At 38.7% G+C, this 27,274-nt stretch overlaps 1 protein-coding gene across 2 annotated transcripts in view; it reads right to left on the bottom strand.

Annotated features, from left to right (window-relative positions):
• SLC9A9 (solute carrier family 9 member A9) overlaps window positions 1–27,274 on the bottom strand; it is a 755,878-nt gene that overhangs the window by 362,428 nt on the left and 366,176 nt on the right. For both annotated transcript variants that reach the window (XM_036758117.1, XM_036758118.1), the window contains exon 9: window positions 2,942–3,030. In XM_036758117.1, coding sequence (XP_036614012.1) covers window positions 2,942–3,030 — 89 coding nt within the window. The remainder of the gene's footprint in view (window positions 1–2,941; window positions 3,031–27,274) is intronic.

Genomic DNA, 27,274 nt, shown 5'->3' with positions numbered 1-27,274 from the left:
CAGGCATTCTAATACCATATTTTTAAAGGTACTTTGAATCAAAGGAAGCAGAAAAGTGAGAGAAATCTTGGTAAATGAAGTGTAATTAGGGTAAAACAAGCCAATTCTAAGTTTTTAAGAGGTATCTTTGATCTCATTTCTTGGAAGTCGGGGAAACTGGCTATTGTTGGCCAGATTAGACTATAACATCAGAACCGATGCCTGAGATATTACATGCCTTTTTTTTTTAAATTAAGAATTAAAGAGTAATGCTGAAAGCTACAATGCAAAAAGTGCTGTGCAAATCAGCAAAGTGAACATATCTGCGCCAGGAAAGATGATGCAGGAATCTAGGCTATTCTGGATCTTTCTACCACTATCTAAGAATTGTATTAGGCATATGTCTTATGCACGACATCTATCAAATGGAAATTAATATAATGTGTCGGAATGAAATGAAACCATTATTATTAGTGTGTATTACTTTGATGATATAGTTTTCATATTAGAATTTTAATGATCATTATCCACTCTTATTTAAAATAAAACCAAATGCTGGATTCTCCAGTATTTGCACATGGACAGCAATGTGCCTGTAACTCGTATAGAATATTTAAGGGGAAGGATCATGTTGTATTTATCTTTGTGTCTTCCATAGCATCATGTTGTATTTGTTTTAGTCCATTTTGGTTGTGTCTAACTCTTTGTGACCTCCTTTGGGTTTTTCTTGGCAAAGTTACTGGAGCAGCTTACAATTTTCTTCTCCAGATCGTTTTACAGATGAAGAAACTGAGGCAAACAGGGTTAAGTGACTTGCCCAGTGTCACACAGCTGGTAAGTGTCTGAGGCCGAATTTGAACTCAGATCTGCCTGACTCCAGGCCCAGCACTCTATCTATTGTGTCACCTAGCTGCCCCTAACATCATGTCGGTGCACTTAATAAACTCTTGTTGAAAGTCTGACTGAACTGAAAACTGACTACATCAAAGCCTAGGTGCTAGGTATTCCACTAGGGAACACCTATTTATATACTATAGCTATGCTATATTATATGCTAAATGCTAAAGAGAAAGAGAACCAGAGAGGAAAGGAGAGCCCTATAATTGAGACAGAGAGAAAAAAAAAACAAGGAAAGAAGGAAGGGATGGAGGGAGGAAGGTGGAGGGAAGCAGGAATGAAGGAAGAAAAGGAGGAAGGAAGGAAGGAAGGAAGGAAGGAAGGAAGGAAGGAAGGAAAGAAGGAAAGGAAGAAAATGCAGGAAGGGCAAAGAAAGGAAGAAATAAAGTAGAAGGGAGGAAAGGCTAAGGGAGGGAGAAAGGGTAGGAAGGAATGAGAGAGGGGAAAGGAGGAGAGAAAAAGAGAAAATGAGATGAAGGAAGGAAGGAAGGAAAGAAGAAAAGAAGGAAGGAGCAAAGGAAGGAAGGAAGAAAAGAAGAAAGGAAGGAACAAAGGAAGGAAGGCAACAGGAGCTGTAAATGATATTAGAAAATGAATTTGGAAAATTGTCTCTTAAAAGAGAATTCTGTAAAAGTGAAAGCTGGCAGCTGGGCAAATATCTTCTGTCAAACTATTCAGAGAGCAAGAGAGAACAGAAGGTTGGGGGGCACTGATATCAGCTGTGCCTCCCCAAGGTGCAGGGCTGCTGTCTAGCCCTGAGATGAGTTGCCTTTGAAGTTCAGCATAACAGCCTACATAGCAAGACTTAGAAGTACAAGTCACTGAACAGGGTCCGAACTTTCCGGAATTCAAACTCTCAAAGAATTCAACAATGTCAGAAAAGGACATTTGCTTTTCAAAGTCTTAGGAAAATTAACACGAGTAGTGTAATCTTATTACTGGCTCCCATGAGTACAAGCACCTTATTACAGATTTTTATCCTCAGCTAGCATGTATTGTCCTCCCATGGAGTATATGAAACCAGAAGCCAGAGGGTATTTGCCACAGACCCTCGGACTTTATGAAGAGGAGCTAGTTTTCATTTGATTGAAGACACAATATCCCCAGGGTGTCCTTGAGAGAGCAAAGTCAGGTAATGCAAAATGGGAAGGGTACCACAGTGCCATCTGAGCTACTCTCTCTGCTGCCCTTGAACTGAGGGGTATGATGATAGTAACCACCTTGAACATTTTACTGCATCACAGATTTAGAACTGAGGCAGTCCTTAGAGGTCACTTAGTCCAACCCCCTAATTTTAGAGATGGGGAAATTGAGGCCCAGAGAGGTTAAGTGATTTTCATGAAGTCATACTAGTAAAAGATTCGACTCTAAGTCTTTTTATTTTCAAATCCAGTGCTTTTCCCATAATGCCACAAGTGAGCCTTTGTGATCCATTGGCAAATCTTGGTCTGTAGCTTGGGAGATATCCTTCTTTATGCTAAGTTTTGGCGTGATATTCTGTCTGCTGTCAAGGAACTCTACATCACAGAAGGAAGAAATACCTAGTAGATAAGGCTGCCTGTTCATGAAAACTACATTCTGTCTTTTGTGGCACTGACAGGTCATCAGTATTGTATGGACTTGCATGTCCAATGAGGTAAAGCAAAAAACATGCCCTTAAAAGCCCAACAGCCTTCCCTATTCTTGTCTTTTTCTTTCTTATAACTATCCAATCTTATATGCTTTGTATGCTTTTAGATGTAAGTGACTCTGAATTATTAGCTACTCTGTGTCTTTCATCTTTAAGACTGACATTCTACATTTGCGATCTCTCAGGAGGGAGAGACTATTACAACTATTTTTTTTTTTGCTTACCAAGAGAATTGCTAATGGTTTTCCTGGCCAGGGGTGTCTGGGGAAGGGAGGATGGGAAGGGATAGGAACAGTCTCTATAAATATTCTCCCCATAATGAAGGCTTAAGCTTTCTTCTCTCTAATGAAATTCCTTCAAGGTCTACTGACAGAATCACTATACAATCCTCACACTAAGAAAAGAGGCAAAAACAGTCATAATCTTTTCCTTTACCTGTTTTGTTCTCATTTTGGAATCTGACGACAGATTGTTGTAGGTATAATGGGCCTGTGTGACACCACAAAAGAGAACAGCCACTATTCCTGAAATTCAAAGACACAAGAGTTAGCCCCTGTTTTCTTGTTTCACCCAGCCTGAGCCCCAGTAATCTGCTTGATAAACTATTGGAGGGTGTTAAAATTTCCATAATGCTAATGCTAAAAATTGCAATGATTTTGGGAGACATCAATGGTGTCATGGAGAGAGGAATGGATTTGGAGTCAGGGGGCCTGGCTTGAAAGCCTGATCCTGCCATTTGCTATTGGTTAGTCACTTAATCTCTCAGGGCTTCTGTTTCCTCATCTATTAAAAATAGAAAGGTTAGAATAGATGAGCTTTTTTCTGGTCTTTTCTAGTTCTAATCTATGACCTTAGGAAAATAGATGATGGAAAGTAAGCTCTTTCTGAGCAGATGTCTCCTTTTTGTCTTTATAACACCAATGCCTGTATGGTGCCTTGCATATAGAGCATTTAATAAATGTTTGTTGGCTTTGATATTTACTCTTCCTCCCCTTCTACTCAGTAGGATATTTCATCTTTTAGCTACTGAATAATCTATCAAGGGTAACCAGAGAACAGGTTGAGGTGGGTTGGTGTCACCACTATTATTTGAATGGTTTATCTGAACAATAGTGAGATAACTATATAATGCTTTAAGGTTTGCAAAGCACTTTATATATAAAATCTCTGTTTATCCTTACAAAATGCCTCAGAAGCAGGTTCTTCTGTCTCTACAGAAGAGAATTAGAGAATTTTAGAGACTTACCCAAGGTCATACAGCTAAGAAATGTAATACAGAGACAGAATTTGAACTTACTTTTAATTCCTGAATCCAGCACTCTATTCTCTATGGCACCCAGCTGTCTCTGTTAACAATACTTCAATGACTAGGGTTTTATTAATGTTCATTCTTTATGTGCAAGTGAAACCTCAAATAATTGGTGGGTTCATTCAAACTATCATCAGACACAGGCTGGGATGCTGGCAAATATACATGCAGTTTTTAAGTGCCTTCCCTCTCCCCTCCAAGGGAGTGGGGTGGGAACAAAAGGCAAAAAAATAAAGAAAAAAACTTGAATAATTCATTTTACAGGTCTATATCTAAGTTCAATTTTAACAAAAATCCACTGATTCCAAACTGTGTGCGTATGCTAGGTGCTTGGATAGAAATAAATTTTAGAAAAGACATAGTACCCTTCTTTCGAAGAGCTGATAATGGGCACACACATGTAGACATGAATTCAATTTGATGCCATACTTTCTACAGCAGAGGTTACACACGGGATTAAATAGATTTAAAAAGTTAGGAAAGTTAGGCAGAGGGGAAGAATATAGGGGGACTTGAGATGATAGAGAATTCATGCCTAAGAAGAATGATCCCATGGATCAAAATAAGTCTAATAGATAAAATGTTGATCATTCTTAAGGATATCAAAACGTATGCCCTCAATTCTTAGACTGATTTGTCATTAAGAATTTAAAACAGAGGCAGCTAGGTGGTGAAGTGAGTAGCCCTGGCCCTGGAGTCAGGAGGACCTGAGTTCAAATTCAGCCTCAGACACTTGACACATGTACTAGCTGTGTGTCCTTGGGCAAGTCACTTAACCCCAATTGCCCTGCCAAAAAAAAAGAATTTAAAACAACTGAATTTTATACTCTCATATATAGGTCATAGGGTTACCACAGATTAACAGGATTTTACAGTTGAGTCACTTCAGAGACCAGTTAGCTCAATCTACACATGACCAAGGATCCTGTCTATAATATCCCTGCTAGGTGGTTATCCAACCTTTGCTTAAAGACTTAAAATGAAGGAAAACCCATTAGTTACCATTTTGTGTTTGGATAGTCTTAAATATAACAATAGAACTTCATCTACCCCCCATCAAAGAAATCTGAAACCTGCCCCTTTGCATTCTTCCACGTGATGATCTTTCCAGCACTCTAAGACAGCTATAGTCACCACCCTTTTCCTCCAACTTTCTCTCACTCAGGCCAGATATCTCCAGTTCCATCAAGAAAGAAATTGTCTTCAAAGAAAGAGCAAAAGGAACCAAAATACATACAAAGTAGTGTGTGTGTGTGTTTGTGTGCATGTATGTATGTGTGTGTGTTGTATATGTGTGTGTGTGTGTGTGTGTGTGTGTGTGTGTGCACGTGTGGCGTTGGTGGTTCAGGGCACCAATACCTGAGGAGGTCAGGAAAGGATTCATGTAGGGGGTGGTATTTGAGCCAAGTCTTTTTAGAATCTAAGGCAGAGGGGATAGGGGAGACGCATTTCAAAAATTGGGAAGACATTTGTCACCAGATTGGCCATAGACTGGAAAAGTTTTACGCCACAGCAGCTCTCAAAGACGGTCTACAAAGTCAGTAGGAAAGTTATGATCTGAAAGAGCTACCCACCATGAGAAAGGAATTGATCTATCCAACATGGAATCACATTATTTAAAATAACAGCTCAAATTTCTTAAAGTTTGAAGACTAAATACCCCAAAGGTTTGCCACAAATGTATATGCAGCTACTGTTCAAAGAGTTTTATTCTATAATTCTTTTTCTTCTATTTTTTGCTCTCTTTTTCAGGAATGTTAAACATAAAACAAAAAAAAGCAGAAATATTTGTAAAATTACATTTTACTCCACCAAATTTCTATTAAAAATCAACTACTTTTCTAAGGAAACTTTTAAGTATTAAATTACTTCCAGGTCTGAAGGTATGAGGATGCTTACCGTGCCTACTGCTTCTTCAGTAAATATGTCTTGAAATTTAAAAAAGTTATTTACCCATTTGTGTGTGTCTCCTGTGGCCTATTACGGTTTCTATGTTAAACAGAGCCACCTACCAATAAACTCCTATTACCTATATGGCAATTCTAATTCTATCTTGTCATTATATTGAGCCATGAAGAAGGGGATGAGCCAGGGAAAACATAACATATTTCTTGAAAAAAGCTAATATGGCCAAAGAAGAAAAAACAGTAAGAGATAGTAAATATACTGAATCTCCAGACATATTTCTCTCAGATTATTTGTACTGCTCTAAGCCATGGTTTTTAGTGTAGTTGGGTGGGGATTGACCAGGAAGCCCAGTAGAGCAGCCTGAGTACACCACGGTAAGGGACAAGGACATCCAGACTCTGTAGTGCCAGAGATGTGAGTTACTCACATGCATGCCTCTTTTCCAGTGTGTTTATGTGTATGCTTTGTTTCTACTTTTCATATCTTGCTATCTCAGTATATGTCTTTGCTCTGGGATAATTATGTCATCTGGCTGGCTATTAAAAGTAAATTCACTGGTGGGAGCTTGTGAGCTATAGTTTTAGGAAAACAAATCCTTAAGAGTACCATGAACCTTAGGTAGCTACTTACAGCCTGTAAGTAAGATTGGATAGGAGGAGTAGATAATAGAAGAAGTTAAATTTTTAATTCTTACAATATCGCAGGAAAGCAAATAAAAGTGTAATGCTGAGGAAATAAGTACTCTGAGGCAATGAGGGTATTTCTCTTCATAGCACCAAAAGACATTCAGTTCTTACCACCCACATAAGTGGATGACAAGCACTATTATTCCTAATGTTTTCAAGTTGGGGGCTAATTTCATGAGCAACAAATTACAGACAGAGCATATGCAAACCCTTTAGTGTTTTTTAACTAAATGAAACTTGAAATGCTGCTGATGAACATATTTAATGATATGCATAAAAGTTATTGTGTTGGATAGAATTAAACGTAAGTATTGTTTGCCAAAGCTCTCCCTATAGCCCTCTTCTTTTCTCCCCGTTCCCTTTGGCAATGTCATCCTCTCCCATAGCTTTGACAACCAATAACCTCTGTGCAGATGGCTCTAAAATCTTCAGCTCTGACCTTTCTCTTATTCTTCAGATCTGCAATTCCAACAAACTCTAGGGTATTTCACTTGGATATCACCCTGGGACTTCAAAATCAATGTAATTCAAGAAAAACATTTCTTCCCATCCACACTTCTCTTTCTTCTATCAATTATATCACCATTTGCCCACTTACATGGGTATTGAAAACCTAGCTTTGAATTTGACTCTCCCTCTCACTCCCTTACTAATCTAAGGAGCTCCCAAATCCTGTGCATTCTGACTCTATAAGGCCTCATATCTGTTCCCTCCTTCCCACTTCCATTACTACTGCCCTTGTACAAGACCTTAGGATATCTTGTCTAGACTACTGCCAAGGTCTCTTTGGTTTGTCTTCCCACCTCCAGGATATACCTGCTCTGATCCAGATGAGGCTAGATTAATCTGCCTGATACAGAGGTCTCATCATGGCCATCTGCCCAAAACTATTCCACAGCTGGGAATCATAGAATGTTTGTGCCAGAGGGCTCACGGAGCTGATCTAATTCAACCCCTTCATTTTAAAGATAAGACAAGGAAGGGTCTAAGTAAAAGCTAAAGGACTTAGCCCAGGTGACACAGTTAGTCATGGGGGTTCTTAATATTAGGTAGAGTAAAATCCCCCAGGACTATTTTTTTCAGACTTTTAATCATGAATTTCTAGATAGAGAAACATGCTGCATTTTGGTCATGATGACAGATTCACTGGGGAAGATTTGGGGCCAAACCCAGAAAAGAATGGCACAGAGAGGACTGTGAGGGTTATATTCTTCATCAGGGGAGGGAATGTCTTAGATTGTCTAAATTATAGCTATTTCAAAGTATCCAAAAGTCATGAATGTGAATAGAACTTTGTCCAAAGCTTTTACTATGTTCATTGATATGATAATATGTTTGTCAATCATTTTTCTGGTTGATGGGATGCACTCATTTGCTAACATTCTACTCTTTAGAGAATGAGTAGTGAAGACCAACATGGCATAGTGGCCAGAGTGCTGGTATCAGGAAGACCAAGATTCTAATCCTGCTTTGCATACTTGTTAACTTTGTGATGGTGGATAATCAGCCTCAGTTTCTTCATCTGTAAAGTGGAGGATACATATTGTGCTTTCATTAGATCGGGAGCTCTTTGTGGGCAGGGACTGTCTTTTGCCTCTTTTTGTATCCCCAGGGCTTAGCGCAGTGCCTGGCTTAATAAATGTTTATTGACTGAGTGACTACTTCAAAGAGCTATTCAGGGTGATAGAATGAGAACATTTTACAAACCTTAACATGCTACATAAATGTTAGCTATTGTTAATACCACTATTCTGATCCCTCATTTTGGAAAGGAGTTGACGAATGCTTTCCTCCTAGCTGGAAAGGCTTTGAGTAGGGCCCTGTATCTGAATACCAATCTAGCTGAGTTCAGAGAGAATCATCATCAGTCATTCAGATGACAAATATTTATTAAGTGCTTTTAATAAATATCTATTAATATTCCAGGCACTGTACTAGGCACTGGAGATACAAAAGGCAAACAACATTCCCTGCTCTCAAAGAGCTTGCACTCTAATTGGGGAGACAAAATGCAAACAACGGTGTACACTCTATATTCAGGATCAGTTAGAGATAATTAACAGGGAAGAAACTAGAATTAAATCTTCATCAGAAGGCTCAACACTTTTAAAAAAATCCATAGTAATGCATCAAAATGATTCACTAAGGCTTGAATGGACTATAGGGTGAATAAAAGTGTGTGTGTGGGGGGTGAGGTACCCACACTCTTCCTACTGCTTCCCATCAAACTCCTAAGTATGGATTTCTAGGCCCTCCGTAATTTGGTATCATCATGCACTTCCAGCATATCCTTGTCCCAGTCCTGCTCCAGGCACTTTATGCTCCAGCCAAACTGATCAAACTTACTCACAAATTCCTACGCTTTATCTCCTCTGAGACTTTGTTCACTTTACCTATACTTAGCATGTCCTCTTCCCAAAGCCCTACCTCTCCTTACATCCAGCTTAAATGACACCTTGCTCCCTTCGGTCAGAAGTTAGCTTTTCTCCTCCAATGTCACATGGCGTACCTTAGTCCCAACATTTCAGAACTTAGGCTGAACTGAAAGAAACCTGAGACTTTTCTATTCCAGGGGTTCTTAACCCTTGTTTGTATCAAGGATCCCTCTGGCAGTTTGGTGAAACCTATGTGTATGATGTTTTTAAATCATTAGAGAAAATGATAAATTTCAGTTAGAAATTAGCAAAAATAAATGTCATTTCCCCCATCCCACCATGGACCCTCTGAAATCTACCCAAAGATCTGTGGACCCCAGATTGAGAATCCCTGATTTAATATAATCCCTTAATTATACAAATGAAGTAACTGAGGACCAGATACGGCAAGTGCCTTGTACCCAAGGTCATGCAGCTAGCAGAGTCTGGAGAAACCCAGTTGTCTGACTCCAAATCCAGCACTCTGTTTTCTATTAATCTTCCTGCTTTGCCTTGGAGTTATTTGTGTCTCTGTTTTATCCCGTTAGATTTTAAGCTCTCTGACAGTGATGAAAATGTGTTCCTTATTTTATATTTCCCCTAGTGCCTAGTCCGGTGTCTTCCCTATAACAGGTGCTTGAGGAATGTGTATTGAATCAAATTGCATCCGTATGCAGTTTGCATGAGTGATTATAATTAGTATTACTTTGGCATAGTAATAATGTTTTTACTACATTCAGATTGAGTTCATAGTTTTTCTCTTCTCTGTTAGTTCCCCGGGATCTAAAAACAGCACCGATATTGACAGTTTTTTCTACCACATATATAGCCCAATCCTCATCAAACACACATTGTAAAGATGGAGGCATTGGATCTGATTTCCCAGCTCTCAGAGTTCCCTGTCTGCCTGATCTCCCACCATAACCCAGTAATGAGAGGCTCTCTGTAGTCTCTGAGTCCTCCTCTGATGGGTATGTTTCTGGTAGAAGGGAAGGGAGGAGGGGATACATATTTATTAAGCACCTACTGTATACCAAGAACTGTGCTAAGCACTTTACAAACATTATCTCATCTGATCCTCACAACATTTCTGTTGGGATAGGTGATATTATTAGCCACATTTTATAGTTGAGAAAACTGAGGCACACCAAGGTTAAATGACTAGCTAGTAAGTGTCTGAGGCTGGATTTGAACTCAGGTCTTTGTAATTAGGCCCAGGGTTCTATCTACTGTACCACCTAGTTACCTATACTAATAGAATCAGTACAATCAGACCCAGGCATGCTTAAGCAACAGTAATTCTAGAAAGCTATGCAGGAGTCTGAGAGCTCACAAGATTTTGGTCAGGGATGATGGGAAGATATAGCTAAGAGTCACATGGGATGGGAAGACAGCAATGCACCATGATCTCCATTGTTGAGGGGAGCACCCACAGTGATGAGCTCACAAGTCTTGTCTCATACTGAAGACTGGGCCATTGTGGCAGGTGCTAGGGATAAAAAAAATGAATCCACAATACTCCTTGCCCTCAAGGAGCATATAGTCTTACTAGGGCAGGATATACAGCATGTACACAGTGAAGTAAATCGAAGATAATTTGAGGAGCAAGAGGCTACGTAGAACTGAGGGAAGATCACAGAGGATCTTGAAGGAAGATCAGGATTCTGAAAGGTACAGATGAAGAGGGATCTCTTTTCAGGCACAGGGCAAAGCTTGTACAAAGGCACATGAAGAGGAGATGAAATACCTATTTCAAGGGAACTGCTAGTGGTCCAGGTTGGCTGGAACATAAAGTCTATTAAGGGGGTAACATGAATTAAGTCTGGGATCTGAAGAGAGAGAGAGCCAATTGTGGAAAAGCCTTAAATGTTAGACTGAGAAGTGTATTATCCTCGAAGTAGTAGGGACCTTCTGAAGTTTTTTGACCAGGAAAGTGATATGGTCAGTCCTGTGCCTTAGGAAGATGATTTTGGCAGCTAAGACGAAGATGGATTAGAGAAAGGATGAAATGGAAGCAGAGAAGCCAGTGAAGAGGCCATCAAAGTAGGCTAGGTGAGGGGTGAGGAGGGCTTGAATTAGGGTGGTCACTTTGTGACTGGAGAGAAGGGGATGGAGCAGAGAAAAATCATGGAGGTAGAATTGACAAAACTTGGCCAACGACTGACAATGAAGAGTGGAGACTCAGGGCTGACTCTGAAGTGAAGGTGAAGTATCCAGAAGGGAGATGATATCCCCAACAAAAACTGGGAAATTTTGAAGAAGTTCTGTTTTGGTTAGTCCTGGGGGGTGAGGTGGGACAAAAATTCCATTTTATATCTACTGAGCTGGAGATAGACCAACAAGACATCCAGGCAGAGATGAAAGTTAGCAAGAAATGGCTCATGTTCAGAAGAGATAAGAGGGTTAGGTGAGGCAGGCTTCGCATCTTGAGTTTGAGGCTGTCATGGTGCACCAGCTTTCTCTCAGCCATTCTCATTGGTATACCATTTGTGCCTGTGTTGTTGCCCCACAGGTCCCCATGTTCCTCGAGACTGGGCTTTAAGGAAAATAGGGAGTAATCCTGTGATTTGATTGGTAGACGGATAGTATTTCCAGATTAGGAAATAAAGATTGGTACCTTCTCCATAATTTATGATATTTTGGGGGGAGGGGAAAGGCAGGGCAATTGGGCTTCAGTGACTTGCCCAAGGTCACACCACTAGTAGGTATCAAGTATCTGAGGTCACATTTGAACTGAGGTCCTTCTGACTCCAGGGCCAGTGCTCTATTAACTGTACCACCTAGCTGCCCTGACAATTTATGGCCTTAAAGAGATGCCTGTGGCATTGAAGGGATAAATGATTTGCCCAGGGTAATACATTTAGTATGTGACAGAGGAGAGATTTGAACCCAGTCTTTATGGCTCTGAAACAAGCTCTCTATCCACTGCACTACACCATACTCCCTCTGGGGCAGAGTCAAAACCAGTTGAAGGAAACAGAAAACTTCCCCTCACCCCAAACCCTCATGACATCTTTACCTTTTCTTTGTCTTCTTACCTTGACTAATCTCTCTGCCTTGCCTGGTGTTCTCAAAAGGATTCTGGAAACAGACTCTCTCATATAGTTTAGACCATCAGGAGTGACTCATCGCCTGTTTCAACTATACCCTAAGGTATATCAGGAGGTGGAACAGATGACTCCTCTATCCTGTATGTTCTAACCGGGGGACCCTCTTCTCCCCAAGTGTGTGATTCCTCACTCCTTGCCTACTTCACCCAGACTACCTTGTACTCTTGTCCTAACCTTATGTCATCCTATGTAGACCCTTAATTTCCTGCAATTACAAATAAAAACATTTGGAACTATTAAAACAGTCCCAAACATTGTCTTATTCCCAAAATAAGGGGGTGTAATGTTAATGGAAAAGGAAGATCTTTCCCATCCATTAATAGGCTAATGTGACCACATGTGTTCAGCTCACCACTGTGATATACCCTGAGTTACATAGAGCCCATTCAGGGAGGAGCTTGCCTAAGGAGGAGATTGTTTACTGCGAGGTTTGCTTGCAGGAAGGCTTTTGTACCTTTTGGTACTAAGCTAATTAGGTACTGAGTCACAAGGATTGTGATGCCTTCTGGCTCTGAGCCTATTAGCCAAAAGTGTATATATACTCTGAGGTTGGTAGTTTGCTTGGGGGGTTTGCTTATGAGAAGGTTCTTTTGATTCCCTGGACGGGACTCTAAGTAGCCATTTGTTAAGAGCCCCCGGACTATTCAGATGTTTTTGATACTTCCCTGATCCAGGGATGTATGTAGGTGATCGCATTATCTTGTTGAGACAGATTGGAGCCCTGTTTGTTGGTCTTTGTGCTCATTTCTCTGCTTGTATTTTCTCCATGTTCAAGGTGTAGACCTTTCCCCTGAACTAGTGAATGTAAATAAAGTAAGATTGTTGACCCCCTTTAAAGTTGTTTTCCTTTAGAAAAGCAGATAAAAGAAGCTGTGCTAGCAGGCCATCCTGGGTATGCTAGGGTGCTTGCTGTTACAGGGAGCAGAGCCATTCTATCACACATTGAAGGTGTCTTTGAGAATATCTTTCTCCTTCGAAAGGAATATTTGGTAGAAAGAATAACTGGGGGCATCTCTGAGGCACATTGGGTAGAGGGTTGGGCTTGAACTTGGGAAGATTCATTTCCCTGAGTTCAAATCTGGCCTCATCCATTTATTAGCTATGTATGCCTGGGCAAATCACTTAACCCTGTTTGTCTCAGTTTCCTCATCTGCCAAATGAGCTGGAGAAGGAATTGGCAAACTACTCCAGGATCTTTGCCAAGAAAATCCCAAATGGACATTGGTGTACTACTGGTGGAGTTGTGAACTGATCAAACTGTTCTAGAGAGCAATTTGGAATTATGTCCGAAGGGCTATAAAACTGTTCATACCCTTTGTCCAGCAATACCACAGTTGGGTCTATATCCCAAAGACATTAAAAAAATGGGAAAAGGATCCATTTATACAATAATAATTATAGCAGCTGTTTTTGAGGTGGCTAAGAAATGGAAACCAAAGGGATGCCCATCAATTGGGGAATGGTTAAACAAGCTGTGGTATATGACTGTAATGGAATGTTATTGTTCTATAAGAAATGACAAGCAGGATGATTTCAGAAAAACCTGGAAAGACTTACATGAACTGATGCATAGTGAAGTGAACAGAACCAGGAAAACATTGTACAGAGCAGCAGCAACATTGTTTGATGACGAACCGTGAATGACTTAGCAATTTCAGCAATACCAGGATCCAAGACAATCCCAAAGGACTAATGATGAAGCATACTATCCACCTCCCAGAGAAGAAACTGATTTTGATTGAATATAGACTGAAGTGTGCTGTTTTTCACTTTTTTGTGCTTTTTTCTTTTATTCAAATCTTCTTGTGTGAAATGACTAACATGGACATATTTTACATAATTGTATATGTATAATCTACATCTGATTGCTTACCATCTTGGCGGTGTGGGGAGGGAAGAGAGAGTGGGAAGGATAGAATTTGGAAGTCAAAACTTTAAATAAAATGTTAAAGAAAAAAAACCCAAATGGGGTCATGAAGAATTAGACTTGACTGAGGCAACTGGATAATAATGAGGAAAAATAATGTAAGGACACAGATGAAACAAGGTAAGGCCTAAAAAAAAATGAAAAGCTGGACCTAAAAGAAACTGAATGGTACCAGAGCTTCTGATTCTCATATTTGTGCATAAATTCCCTAGTCAAACCCTTACAATGAGCTCCCAGTAGAGAGTAAGTCTGTAAAAGCAGTGGCTGTAGCATTAATCATTTAGGCAAATACAAACAAGACCCACAGCCAACAGATTTTGACACCAGTTGAAAGAGCTATTTTGAGAAACCGTAAAAAGGCTCATAGTTAAGTCCAAAATAATTGGCAAGCAAATAAATTTTAGAAAGAACAAGATGAGGTCCATCCTTATTAAAAAAACACAAACAACAACTATATCCTTTTGGCAAGTAAAAACTTTCTAGGGAGCAAGCTATAAATAAAGTCAAGTAGAATTAACTCTTTGGAGTTAACAGGGTACTATTACCATGATGAGCAATGATGTCTTAGTGACCTGAAGGAATAGAGTGTCTTAGTTACTATATCTTTGCACGCTTATTGGTGTGTTGATACCCAGTTTGGGTTCATTGATCTATGCTGAAAGCGGAAAATAAGTAGCTAGTTTACAAAAATAAGAATAATACAGCCTGGCTATAACCCAGGCCATGTGCCAACCTGAGCGATTCCTGAGAAAAGCTGAGAACAGATTTTCTATGATATATGCAGATAAATAGGAGGTAACTATTGCTTCAAGTCAGAATCAGATCACAGAGTTTAAGAGGCCATCCAGTCCATCCCTTTCACTTTATAGATGAGGAAACTAAGGCTCAGAGAAATGAACTGACATGACCAAGTCACATAGGGAATACATGTTTGAGATGAGGTTCCCACTCAGGTGCTCTGACCCAAAGTATAACATTCTTAGCAAGCTTATAGTTGTTATTCAGTCATTTTGGTTATGTCTGACTCTTTGTGACCCCATTTGGGGTTTTCTCGGCGAAGATAGTGGTCTGTCATATCCTTTTCCAGCTCATTTTACAGATGAGGAAACTGAGGCAAACAGGCATAAGTGACTTGCCCAGGGTCACACAGCTAATAATTGTCTGAAGCCAGATTCAAACACACAGAGATGAGCCTTCGTGACTCCAGGCCTGGTGATCTAGCCACCTAGTTGCTAAGTACTCATAACTAGGTGTAATTTTTGACTCCTCACTCCACATGCTATATCCAATCAGTTGCCAAAGGCTATTGTTGGCACCATCATAATATCTCTTGTATACATCCTCTTCTCTCTTCTAAAACCACCATCACCCTGGTACAGGCCCTTATCACGTCATGCCTTGATTATAGCCTGCTGTTGGTCTTCCTAGCTCAAATCTCCCTCTCTCCACTCTATCCCCGACTCAGTTTTCAAAGCTGTCTTCCTAAAACACAGATCTGACCAGTTATCTCCCATTCAATAAACTACAACTGTTCCCTGTTGCCTCCAGGATCAAATGTAAAATCCTCTGTTTGGCTTTTAAAGCCCCACCATGTTCGTGGGCCCTTCCTACCCTTCTAGTCTTTTATTCTTGGTTCCTCTCCATGTACTCTGTGATCTAATTACCCTGACCTCCTTAATTTTTCTCTCAAAACACTCCATCTCCCAATTTTGGGCATTTTTACTGGCTGTCCTTCAGGTCTAGAACACTCTGCCTCCTCATCTCTGCCTTCTGGCTTTCTTCAAGTCTCAAATAACCTTACACAGGAAACCTTTCCTAGTCCTCCTTAATCTTAGTGCCTTCCCTCTGAGACCATTAAGGCTGTATATATCTGTATGTGAGACAATTAATTCCATAAATATCTATATGAGGGAATTCATCCTGTATATGACTTGGTTGTACAAAGTCAATTTCATGTCGTCTCTCCCATTAAACTGGGAGGTCCATGAGAGTAGGGACTGGGTTTTTTTTGGAGCATAATAAATTCTTATTGATTTGACGTGACTTGACTCTACTGCCCATTGTAAGGCTATTTTAGCTCATAATCTTTACAAAAGAGTTCACTCTCCCTCCAGATGGAAGAATTTTTCCCATCTGGGAATACCTTTTATTCACTGGTGTAAAAAAATAAACAGATGGTAATATTCAGTACTGGTCAGATATTTATATTATGCCTACTTCACAGCTTGACAACTTGAAAAGGTTGCAAAAAACTTGGAGAGAGTTCAGAGGACAGTTACTCAATGGAATCATGGCGGGGGGAGGTTGAGGAAACTGCTATTATTTAACCCAGAAAAAGTTAGACTAGAAGGATATTTCAAAAAAATACGAGTTATTATAAAGGATCAGATGGTTGGCCAGTTTCCATTTTTCCACTAAAGGTAAAATGATTAGATGAAGGGAAAACTTTGTTTTCTGTCTCCTTTTGGTTTTAACATTGTTACAGGTTGTTGAAAGAGTGAGAGCCCATTGTCATATCCCTAAGTATTTAAAAATGAGGCAGAGGATGGTATACTCTCTATGGCTTTAGTCGATGCTGAAAATCATTTTCTATGACACATCTGCTTGATCCTAAGCCCACCCTCTCACCTTCATTCTTCACTTCTCATTTCTCCTTGTAATGAATGGCTGATATCCATGGAGTATTTTACACTTTAAAAATTCTAGGCAGAGGTGTGATAGCAAATATTAAGCAGAAGAAGACAGCGCAGCTGAGCCTTGTAGCAAGAGTGGGTTTTGAAGAAACGAGGTGGAGAGGGAGAGAATTCCAGGCAGGGTGGGGGAGATATTGCCAAGTGACGTCAACAAGAGGGAGAATGTTCTGTGAAAGAAGCATCAAGTTGGACAGTATAGCTAGAGTATAGAGTATATAGAAAGGCTATTGAGTATAAGGAATGGCAGGAAGGAGCTAGGTAAGGAACCTGAGGCCCAGATTTAGTGACATGTCTAAGGTCATGCAACTAATATCAAAAACAAATTCTAAGACAATTCTAAGATTCCAAGACAAATCATCTTTCTTCTTTTTAGTTTTACTTGCTTGGGGGAGGGGGAGACAATCGGAGTTTAGTGACTTGCCTAGGGTCACACAGCTAGGAAGTGTCTGAGGCCAGATTTGAATTCATGCGCTCCAGATTCCAGGGCCAGGGTCCTACACATTGAATCACCTAGCTGCCTCATTGTATTTCACCTGTGTGTGCTATACTGGTCATAATGTAAATACAGTAAATATATCAGTAAATGTAGTTGGATTCTATTACATAGTATAGTAAATATCAGTAAATATAGTTGGTTTCTATTCTTCTACTTGCCCAAGAGGAAAAAACAATCCTTCTCCTAAATGAAGATGGATATGAGAGTTTCAGTTGCCTTTTCTTCCAGTTTGGGAAAGTGGGGGATGGCACAAAGGGAAAAAAGAAAGGGATGTTATACTGGCAGCTATGATTATGAGAGAAAGGAGAATCCTTCAGAACAGTTAGAAATTTCACGTCTTTTCCCTTTCCATGCTTATTCAAACAGCTGTTATTTTTAAGCATTGAGTGGGAATAAGTCAATATATTTTTCCTCACTACTTAGTTCAAATGTAGTTTTACTTAAAGATAGAAAGTGGATCAAGGGTGGTTGATTTGGCCAAGGAAGGGGTCAGAATCCACCAATATCATCAGCAAAGAGTCACACTATTTTGTCTGTTGCTTTTGTTTTTCAAAATTTAATGATGTGTTGTTATGCTGGACAAAATAGACAGATGTTTGCATTATCCATATATCTCCACACTCTAATATTATCTCAGACCTTTCAAAGGACATATTATCACTTTTAATACCAGTATCAATATAATTTATAATGGCATATTTTTTTCTTAATATTAACTTCAAAGGTCACACAGCAGTATCAAGAGCCAAAAGGGACCTTAGAGATCATATGGTAAGGCCCAGAGAATTTAAGTGACTTGTCCAAGTACTTAGTAACATAGCTTAGTGCCAGAAAAATTAAATGGCTTACCCAAGGACATTTGGGTAGTGGTCCTAGGTCCTTTGGCACCAAAGCCAAGTGCATCACATTGGCCTTTATGAAACCTTTAGAAGGTGATTGTGTCCTGAGGGTCCCATGTTGGCCACCTCTGGACACGATCACCTCAACACTTTTCTTTTAAGAACATTTATCTCCTTTTAAGGGATGGAGCAGACTTACAGCATCATATAGATTAAGCATTCATTGATTCCCACACATAAATAAATCTGCTTATCTAGATCTATTATAGGCAACGTCCATTTTCTTCTCACGTCATTCTAGTTTGATATGACAAACTCCTAGCAACCACAGCCTGTGCTGCTGATAAAAATTATTCACTAGTTCTCTTCTCATTAAAAGTTGATGAAACCTTCAGATACAGATGCTGAAAAGTAAATGCCTGTCACATGGAGTATGATTTTCTTTGAAATTAAATGCAGACTTTAGGGGGTTTGTGAGGCTGAAGAATATTGAATTCTGGGGCAGAAAATATTGATTAGATCATCAGAGCAGAGAAAGAGAGAGACAGGCACTGAAAGAAAGAATAGCTGGGTCTCACTGGTAAGTTGTTCTCACATTGTACTCTAAGGAACTTCAGACCTGATTGGATTATTTTCCATCCTGAGGATTTATTAATTTTAATCAGGGAAAAAAATTTACATCTCTGGTGGTTTCTGTACCACTATCATTGAAAGTAAATGTGAAACTCAAAGACAAAAGGTTTAAGCAAGTTGAAAACCAATATGGGAATATTTTAAAATGTAACATTCTAAGTCATATTACAGATTACTCTTTAGTTTTCCAGATTGGGCAAATTTGGAGTTAGCAAATTTATCATGATATTAAAATGGGCAAGAATTTTGAACCATTTCTAGCTCTTCAATACACTTTATAATCATAAATGTGGAAGCTATTTCCTTCTGAGTGTCATGGCTAAAATGTAACAATCTTCCATCAACTTAGTTCCCAAAGAGACTGTGAGAATTTATGTAAATTGCTTTGAGAAAGTCAGAAAGTCTCCACATAAATCAAAATATCCATAGCAGCACTTTTTTATTATAGCAAAAAAATAGGAATAAAGTAGATGCCCATCAGAAGGGTAAAGGCTGCACAAATGGCAATATAAGAATTGATAGAATACTGTAAAGAACAATGAATACAAGAAATTCATAGAAACATGGAACCCTTGTTTAGACTGAACAGTTGTATATTGATGAACAAGCAAAGAGACTGGAATGATTTGCACCATGATTGCATTAATGAAATGGAAATAACTCTGAAAGGCAGCCAAACTCTCACTAATTGTAACAGCCAATCTCAGTCCTAGAGATCAGATGAGGAAAAGCACTTCTCTCCTCTCAGTAGAAAGGTGGGGGGTGACAGGAATGCAATGTTGTATATGCCATCAGGTAAAGTTGCTATGTGGGATTTGCTTAGCTATTTTTTCTTTGTTTTGAGGAAGTATCAGTTGGGTAGGACTATAATGGGAAATGACTACAGAATAAAAATGAAAGGCATCAATACAATTTTTAAAATTACTTTGAGATCTTTGGAAAAATATTGATTACAATTGTAGCTAAGTTTGGCTAGGCTGGAAACCTAATCTTTAGGGATGGGATTGTCAGATACTTGGTGGCTCTGTCAGTTTTTCCAAAAAAAAGATAATTCATATCCTAAATTCTGGCTGGTGTAGCCCATAGCAACTCATAGATTTCCTTCAGCCTTCTTCTTTTGTTTTTTTTTTAATTCATTCTGTTTTACTTGAAGAAAACCCCCTTAGTATAGTCATGTTACTAGTAGACAAAATGCTTCCATTCTTCACTATACAAGATATCTTCAGCTAACGAGGATGTAACAAAAATGGCAGTGCCTTTTTAGCATATTTTGGAATTTGGTACACTGATTGGCAGAGGGGCATGGAACAGTATTAGCAGATGTAACTATTGCCATGGGAACAGCCATCTGAATAGGCAGAGCCTCAGAAAAATCTCTGTGTATAATTACAGAATTATGTGTACAAAAGGGGTAAGGAGAGGGAATTCAGAGGGCCAGCAATCACTGGATCTGACAGACCTGAAAAAAGAGATTGACATAGGGGGTAGGCTTATACATACTACATACCCCCAATATATACATATATACATACATATACATATATGTGTATATGTGTGTGTATATATGTAAAGAAAGAAAGCAAGAGAGAGAGAGACAGAGAGAGAGCTAGATCTTTCACCAACTAGCAGTATGATTGCAGAAGTCACTTCCTTTGAGTTTCATTTTCTCCAGAGATGGCTCCTCCACTAGCTTATGAGTTCCTCAAAGGCAGGGGACAGTTTTTGCCCCTTTTTTGGTAGCTCCAGTGTGCGGCACAGTGCCTGGAACAGAGTTGACTGATTTTTCAAGTTCTCGATCAGCTTAAAATTTCTAAAATTCTGTAACACTAAGCTTGCAACACTTAAGAAAGAAACATGCAATGAACAGGGTAACAATTCAATACATTTACGAATTCTTATGAAATATGCTGTATACCCTGTAGTGCCTGACAAGCTTTGGGTTATCTAAGCTGGAAGGATTCAGGGTATGGTGGGTGGAATGCTGGACTTTTAAGCAGGAAGGCATGGATACAAATTTGGTCTCTGATACATTTTCACTGTGTGACTCTCAGCAAGTTGCTTAACTTTTCTGAGCCTCATTTTCCTCATTTGTAAGTAACAATACCTTTAGTAGCTACCTCCCAGGGTCATCGTGAGGCCCCTATCACATACTATCTGTGAAGCTCTTGGTGAACTTTAAAGCACAATCCAGGGTGTCTCAAAAGTTTTAGTTCAGTAGCTTAAAGTCACACTAAGACTTTTAGGACACCCTGTATCAATATCAGTTGTTGTTATTATTACCAAGGGACATATACTATCTGGTCCCTGACTTTACAGAAACTTTAATGTAGCTAAAAGCAATGAAATATGGAAAAATGTTATTGCAAGGCTCTTTATCTTTGCAGCATCAGAAAAAGTAAGATTTAAAACATTTGAACAGGTGACAAGATGGCAGGGAAGGGAATGAAGGCAGGGACTCACTTGAGCTCTGCTATATTCCCCTCAAAACAACTTTAAAATAATAGCTCAAAAAGAATTCTGGAGTGGCAGAGCCAACAATGGTGTGAAATAATTTTCCAGTCTATGACAATTTAGAAGGTAGGCTAGAAAAGTCTGTCTCACTGGGGCAAGAGTGGAGGGCAGGACATGCCCCAGCAAGCCAGCAGCAGGCCTTGGAGCAGCTGAATCTGCAGAGGTAACTTCTGGAACTCTTAGCACAGACAGTTAGGAGGTCAGACAAGAGGTCAAAAGGAGAACATAGGGGGTTCTTTGCTGGCACAGGGTGTAAGACTCTGATGCATTGCCCGTATGGTGGCTCTGTGTCACAGTCTCAGGGCAAGGCAGAACACTAGCATAACAGAGCTTGTGGCCACACGGGAGCAGGTCCCTGGTCATGTTTCCAGGCAAGAAAAGAGGGCTTGTTGTCTCTCATAGAACATAGCACAGGCCAGGAGAGCAATGACACCTCTTCTTAGATCATACCATGTGTGAAGAACCAAAAACTTATAGACCGCACCCCACCCCCAGAACTAGTTCTGAAAAGAGCATCAGAAAAAATGTGCGCCCTGGAAGTTAAGCCCAATTTTAACATAAAACTTAAAGTCAAGAAATAGGCTAGGGAAATAAGCAAACCACAAAAAAGAACCTGACCATAGAAAGTTACTATGGTAAAAGGGAAGATCAAAACACAAACTCAGAAGAAGACAACAAAGTCAAAACAGCTACGTTCAAAGCCACAAGGAAAAGAAGGTAAATTGGTCTCAGGCCAAAAAAGAAGTCCTAGAAGAGCTCAAAAAGGATTTTGAAAATCAGATAAGCAAGGGAGAGGGAAAATTAAGAAAAGGAATAAGAATATATAAGAAAATCATACAAAAAAGAGTCAACAGTTTGATAAAGAAGGCACAAGAATACTGAAGAAAATAACCCCTTAAAAACAGAATAGGCCACATCAGGTGGGGAACATGTGGCCTTGAGGCCACATATGGCTTTGAGGCTGCAGGTTCCCCACCCCTGGGCCAAATGATTAAAAAGGCACAAAAATCTACTGAAGAAAAACATTATGCAAGTAGAATTGATCAAATGGAAAAGGAGGTACAAATCTCACTGAAGAAAATAATTCCTTAAAAATTAGAATTGAACAAGTGGAAGCTAATGAGTCCATGAGACATCAAGAAACAATAAAAAAATTAAAAAGAAAAAAAATAAAATGTGACATATCTCATCAGAAAAATAACTGTCCTGGAAAAAAGATTGAGGAAAGATAATTTAAGAATTACTGGATTACTTGAAAGTCATCATCTGGAAATAAAAAACCTAGACATCACATTTCAAGAAATTATTAAGGAAAATTTCCCCAGTGTCTTAGATTTGTAGAGTAAAATAGAAATGAAAAGAATCCACTGATCATCTCCTGAAAGAGATCTCAAAATGAAAACTCCCAGGAATATTATAGCCAAATTCCAAAGCTCCCAGGTAAAGGAAAAAAATATTGCAAATAAACAATTCAAATATCATGGAGCCAGTCAGGATAACACAAGATTTAGCAGCTTCTACACTAAAGGATCTGGGGGCTTGGCTTATGATATTCTGGAGGGCTAGGAGCTAGGAGTACAACCAAAAATTACCTACCCAGCAAAACCGAGTATAATCTTTCAGGGAAGAATGGATATTGATGAAATAGAGAGTTTTCAAGTGTTCCTGTTGAAAAGACCAGACCTGAATAGAAAATTGACTTTTAAATACAAGACTCAAGAGAAACATAAAAAGGTGAACAGGAAAAAGAAATCATAAGGGTTTCAACAAGGTTAAACTGTTTTTATTCCTACATGGGAAGATAATACTTGTAACTCCTAAGAACTTTCTCATTATTAGGCTGGTTAGAAGGAGTATACACAGACTAGGGGCACAGGTGTGAGTTGACTATGATAGGATCATATCTAAAAAATAAAATTAAGGGCTGAGAAAGAGGAATGCAATAGGAGAAGGGGGAAGGGAGGGGTGGAATGGAGCATTTATCTCACATAAAAGAACTTTTACAATGCAGAGGAAGATGGGGTGGTGGTGGTGGCAGACAATGCTTGAACCTTACTCTCATCAGAATTGGCTCAAAGAAGAAATAGCACACACACACACACACACACACACACATGCACGCACATTCACACACTCAATTGGTTATAGAAATCTATCTCACTCTCCAGGGATGTAGGAAGGGGATAAAAGAAGTTAGGGGGAGGATTGAGAGAAGCAGTGGTCAGAAGCAAAATACTTTTGAGGAGGGACAGAATGAAAGGAGAGAAAGACAGGATAAACATGTGGAAAATAGGATGGAGGGAAATACACAGTAAATTTTTTACAGCAAGTTTCACTGATAAAGACCTTATTTCTCAAACACATAGAGAACTGAGTCAAATTTATAAGAATACAATTTCCCCAATTTATAAAAGGTCAAAGGAAATGAATAGGCAGCTTTCAGATGAGGAAATCAAAGACATATATATATATATACATATATATATATAGAGTCATATGAAAAAATGCTCTAAATCACTATTGATTAGAGAAATGCGAATTAAAACAACTCAGAGGTACCAGAAAAAGAAAATGACAAATGTTGGAAGGGATGTAGAAAAATTGGGATGCTAAAGCACTGTTAGTGGAGTTGTGAACTGATCTAACCATTCTGGAGAGCAGAATGGTTATATATATCTAAAGGGCTATTAAACTGTGAATACCCTTTGATCCATCAATACGACTACTAGGTCTACATCCCAAGGAGATTAAAAAAAGGAAAAGGATCTATAAGTACACAAATATTTCTAGCAGCTCTTTTTGTTGTGACAAAGGATTGGAAATCTAGGGGATGACTATCAATTGGGGAAAGGCTGAACAAGTTGTGGTACGTGATTGTGACAAAATACTATTGTCCTATATAAGTGAAGAGCAGAACGCTTTTAGGAAAACCTGGAAAGACTTAAATGAACTGATGTAAAGTGAAGTGAGCAGAACCAGGAGAACTGTATACACAGTAAAAGCAATGTTGCACAACGAACAGCTGTAAATGACAGCTATTCCCAACAATACAATAATCCAAGACAATTCCAAAGGATTTGTGATGAAAAATGTTATACATTTTCAGAGAAAGAGCTGACCAAGTCCGAATGCATATGAAAGCATACTTTTTGAAAACTTTTTATTTTTCTTTGTTTTTTCTTTGTCTTTTCTCCCCTACAACATGACTAACATGGAAATACGTTTTGCATACTCCTCTTAGATAACCTATATCAAATTGCTTGCTTTCTCAGGGAAGGGGGAGGGTAGAAAGGAAGAGAAGGAGAGAATTTAGAACTCAAAATTTAAAAAAAATGAATGTTAAAAATTGTTTTCCGTGTAATTGGAAAAATAAAATGTTGATAAGATATGATACAAACATAAAAAATACTTGAATAATTCCAGAGCATATGTGATTTCATCACTGGGTGCTCCTTCCATTTTCACAAATTTTGATCCTTCCATACCTTAACAGATAAGATCTACCACTTATATTGACATTTTGAATATATAAAATGCATGTGCATATGTATGTATGCATATATACATACACACATAAATATACACATGTACATGTTTGTGAGCATATATGTATGTTTATGTGTATCTAGATACATGCGTATATATACATGTATGCATTAGTATTAATATATTTATATTATTCTATATTATCTAATATAGAATAATATGATATATAAAATTTTATAAATTTTATTTTATACTATAATATAAATTATATATATGTATATATATGTGTGTATATATATATGTATATATATATATATATATAATAAAATTTTGTTTATGCAGCAACCCCTGGGAGTTTGATGCCTTGACAATAATTGTACAGCTAGACAGCAGCTGATATAGGATTCAAACCCAAGTTATCCTGACTCCTAATCTTTTGCTCTTTCCTGTATAAGGAGTGGATGACGTGAATTTTTTTTTTTTTCCTTTATTTATTTTTAGTTTACCACACACGGTTCTACATAGTTTTGAGTTCCAGTTTTTCTTCCCTCCCTCCCCCCTCCCTCCCCAAGACGGCATGAAGTCTCATATAACTGTCATGTATAACTTCGCATTGAATTAATTTATGCTCTATTCAAGTCGTGGAGAAGAATTTTGACCAATGGAATGAATCATAAGAAAGAAGAAACAGAACCAAAAAAAAAAAAAACCCAAAACCAAAAACAAAAGAGAAGCAGAAAAGGCGAGCATGTAGTGTGCCTCAGTCTGTATTCAAACTTCGCAGTTCTTTCTCTGAATGAAGATAGCATTCTCCATCGTGAGTCCCCTGGATTTGTCCTTGCCCCTTTAGGTTGCTGAGAGAAGCGCAGTATGTCAGGGTTGGTCCTCACGGAATCCACATATCTGTGGCTGTGCACAACGTTCTCCTGGCTCTGCTCCGCTCACTCAGCATTATGTCGTGTAGGTTTTTCCAGGTTGTTATGAAGTCTGCATCATCCCCATTTCTTATGGCACAATAGTATTCCATCACCTTCATATACCACAGCTTGTTCAGCCATTCCCCAATTGATGGGCATCCCTTTGCTTTCCAATTCTTGGCTACCACAAAGAGAGCTGCTATAAATATTCTTGTACATATGGGTCCTTTTCCCGCTTGCGTGATTTCTTTGGGATACAACCCTAGAAGTGGTATTACTGGGTCAAAGGGTATGAACATTTCTATAGCCCTTTGGGCATAGTTCCAAACCGCCCTCCAAAATGGCTGGATCAGCTCGCAACTCCACCAGCAATGCAACAATGTTCCAATTTCCCCACATCCTTTCCGGCATTTATCATTCTCCTGATTTGTTATTTTAGCCAATCTGACAGGAGAGATGTGGTATCTAAGAGTTGTTTTGATTTGCATTTCTCTAATCAGCAGCGATCCAGAGCATTTTTCCATATGCCTGTAGATAGCTTTAATTTCTTCCTCTGAAAACTGCCTGTTCATATCCTTTGACCATTTCTCAATTGGGGAATGGCTTGTATTCCTATATATTTGGCTTAGCTCCCTGTATATTTTAGAAATGAGGCCTTTATCAGAGATACTAGTTGCAAAGATTTTCTCCCAATTTTCTGCTTCCCTCCTAATTCTTGTTGCATTGGCTTTTTTTGTACAAAAACATTTCAATTTGACATAATCAAAATTATCCATTTTCCATTTTGTAATGCTCTCTATCTCTTGTTGGGTCATGAATTCTTTACTTTTCCACAAATCTGATAAGTAAACTATTCCTTGCTTTCCCAAATTACTTAGAGTATCAACTTTTACTCCTAAATCATGAACCCATTTTGACTTTATTTTGGTATATGGTGTAAGATATTGGTCTATGCCCAGTTTTTGCCCTACCATTTTCCAATTTTCCCAACAGTTTTTGTGAAATAGTGAATTATTAGCCCAGAAACTGGCTTCTTTGGGTTTATCAAAGAGTAGATTGCTAAACTTGTTGATTTCACCTACTTGTGAACCTATCCTATACCACTGATCCACACCCCTGTTTCTTAACCAGTACCAGGCAGTTTTGATGACTGCTGCTGTGTAGTACAGTTTAATATCTGGTGTGGCTAAACCACCATCCCTAGCATGTCTTTTCATTAATATCCTAGATACTCTAGACCTCTTGTTTTTCCAAATGAATTTTGTTATTATTTTGTCCAGCTCAGCAAAAAAAAATTTTGGTAGTTCGATTGGTATGGCACTGAATAGATAGATTAATTTAGGTAGAATTGTCATTTTTATTATATTAGCTCGGCCTAACCATGAGCAACTGATATTTCTCCATTTATTTAGATCTGATTTTATTCGCGTGAAAAGTGTTTCATAGTTATGTTCATATAGGCCCTGGGTTTGTCTTGGCAAATAGACTCCCAAATATTTTATAGTGCCTTCAGTAACTTTGAATGGAATTTCTCTTTCTATCTCTTGCTGTTGGGCTTTGTCAGTAATGTATAGGAATGCTGAGGATTTATGTGGGTTTATTTTATATCCTGCAACTTTGCTAAAGTTGTTTATTATTTCAAGTAGTTTTTTACTTGATTCTCTAGGATTCTCTAGATAAATCATCATATCATCTGCAAAAAGTGATAATTTAGTTTCTTCTTTTCCTATTCTAATTCCTTCAATTTCTTTTTCTTCTCTTATTGCTACAGCTAATGTTTCTAGAACCAAATTGAATAATAGGGGTGATAATGGACATCCTTGTTTCACCCCTGATCTT

Source organism: Trichosurus vulpecula, chromosome 4, assembly GCF_011100635.1.
Source record: "Trichosurus vulpecula isolate mTriVul1 chromosome 4, mTriVul1.pri, whole genome shotgun sequence".
In the NCBI taxonomy this organism is placed as follows: Eukaryota; Metazoa; Chordata; class Mammalia; order Diprotodontia; family Phalangeridae; genus Trichosurus; species Trichosurus vulpecula.
The sequence above is the reverse complement of the archived record's forward strand: the minus strand, read 5'-3'. Positions and strand labels throughout refer to the sequence as shown.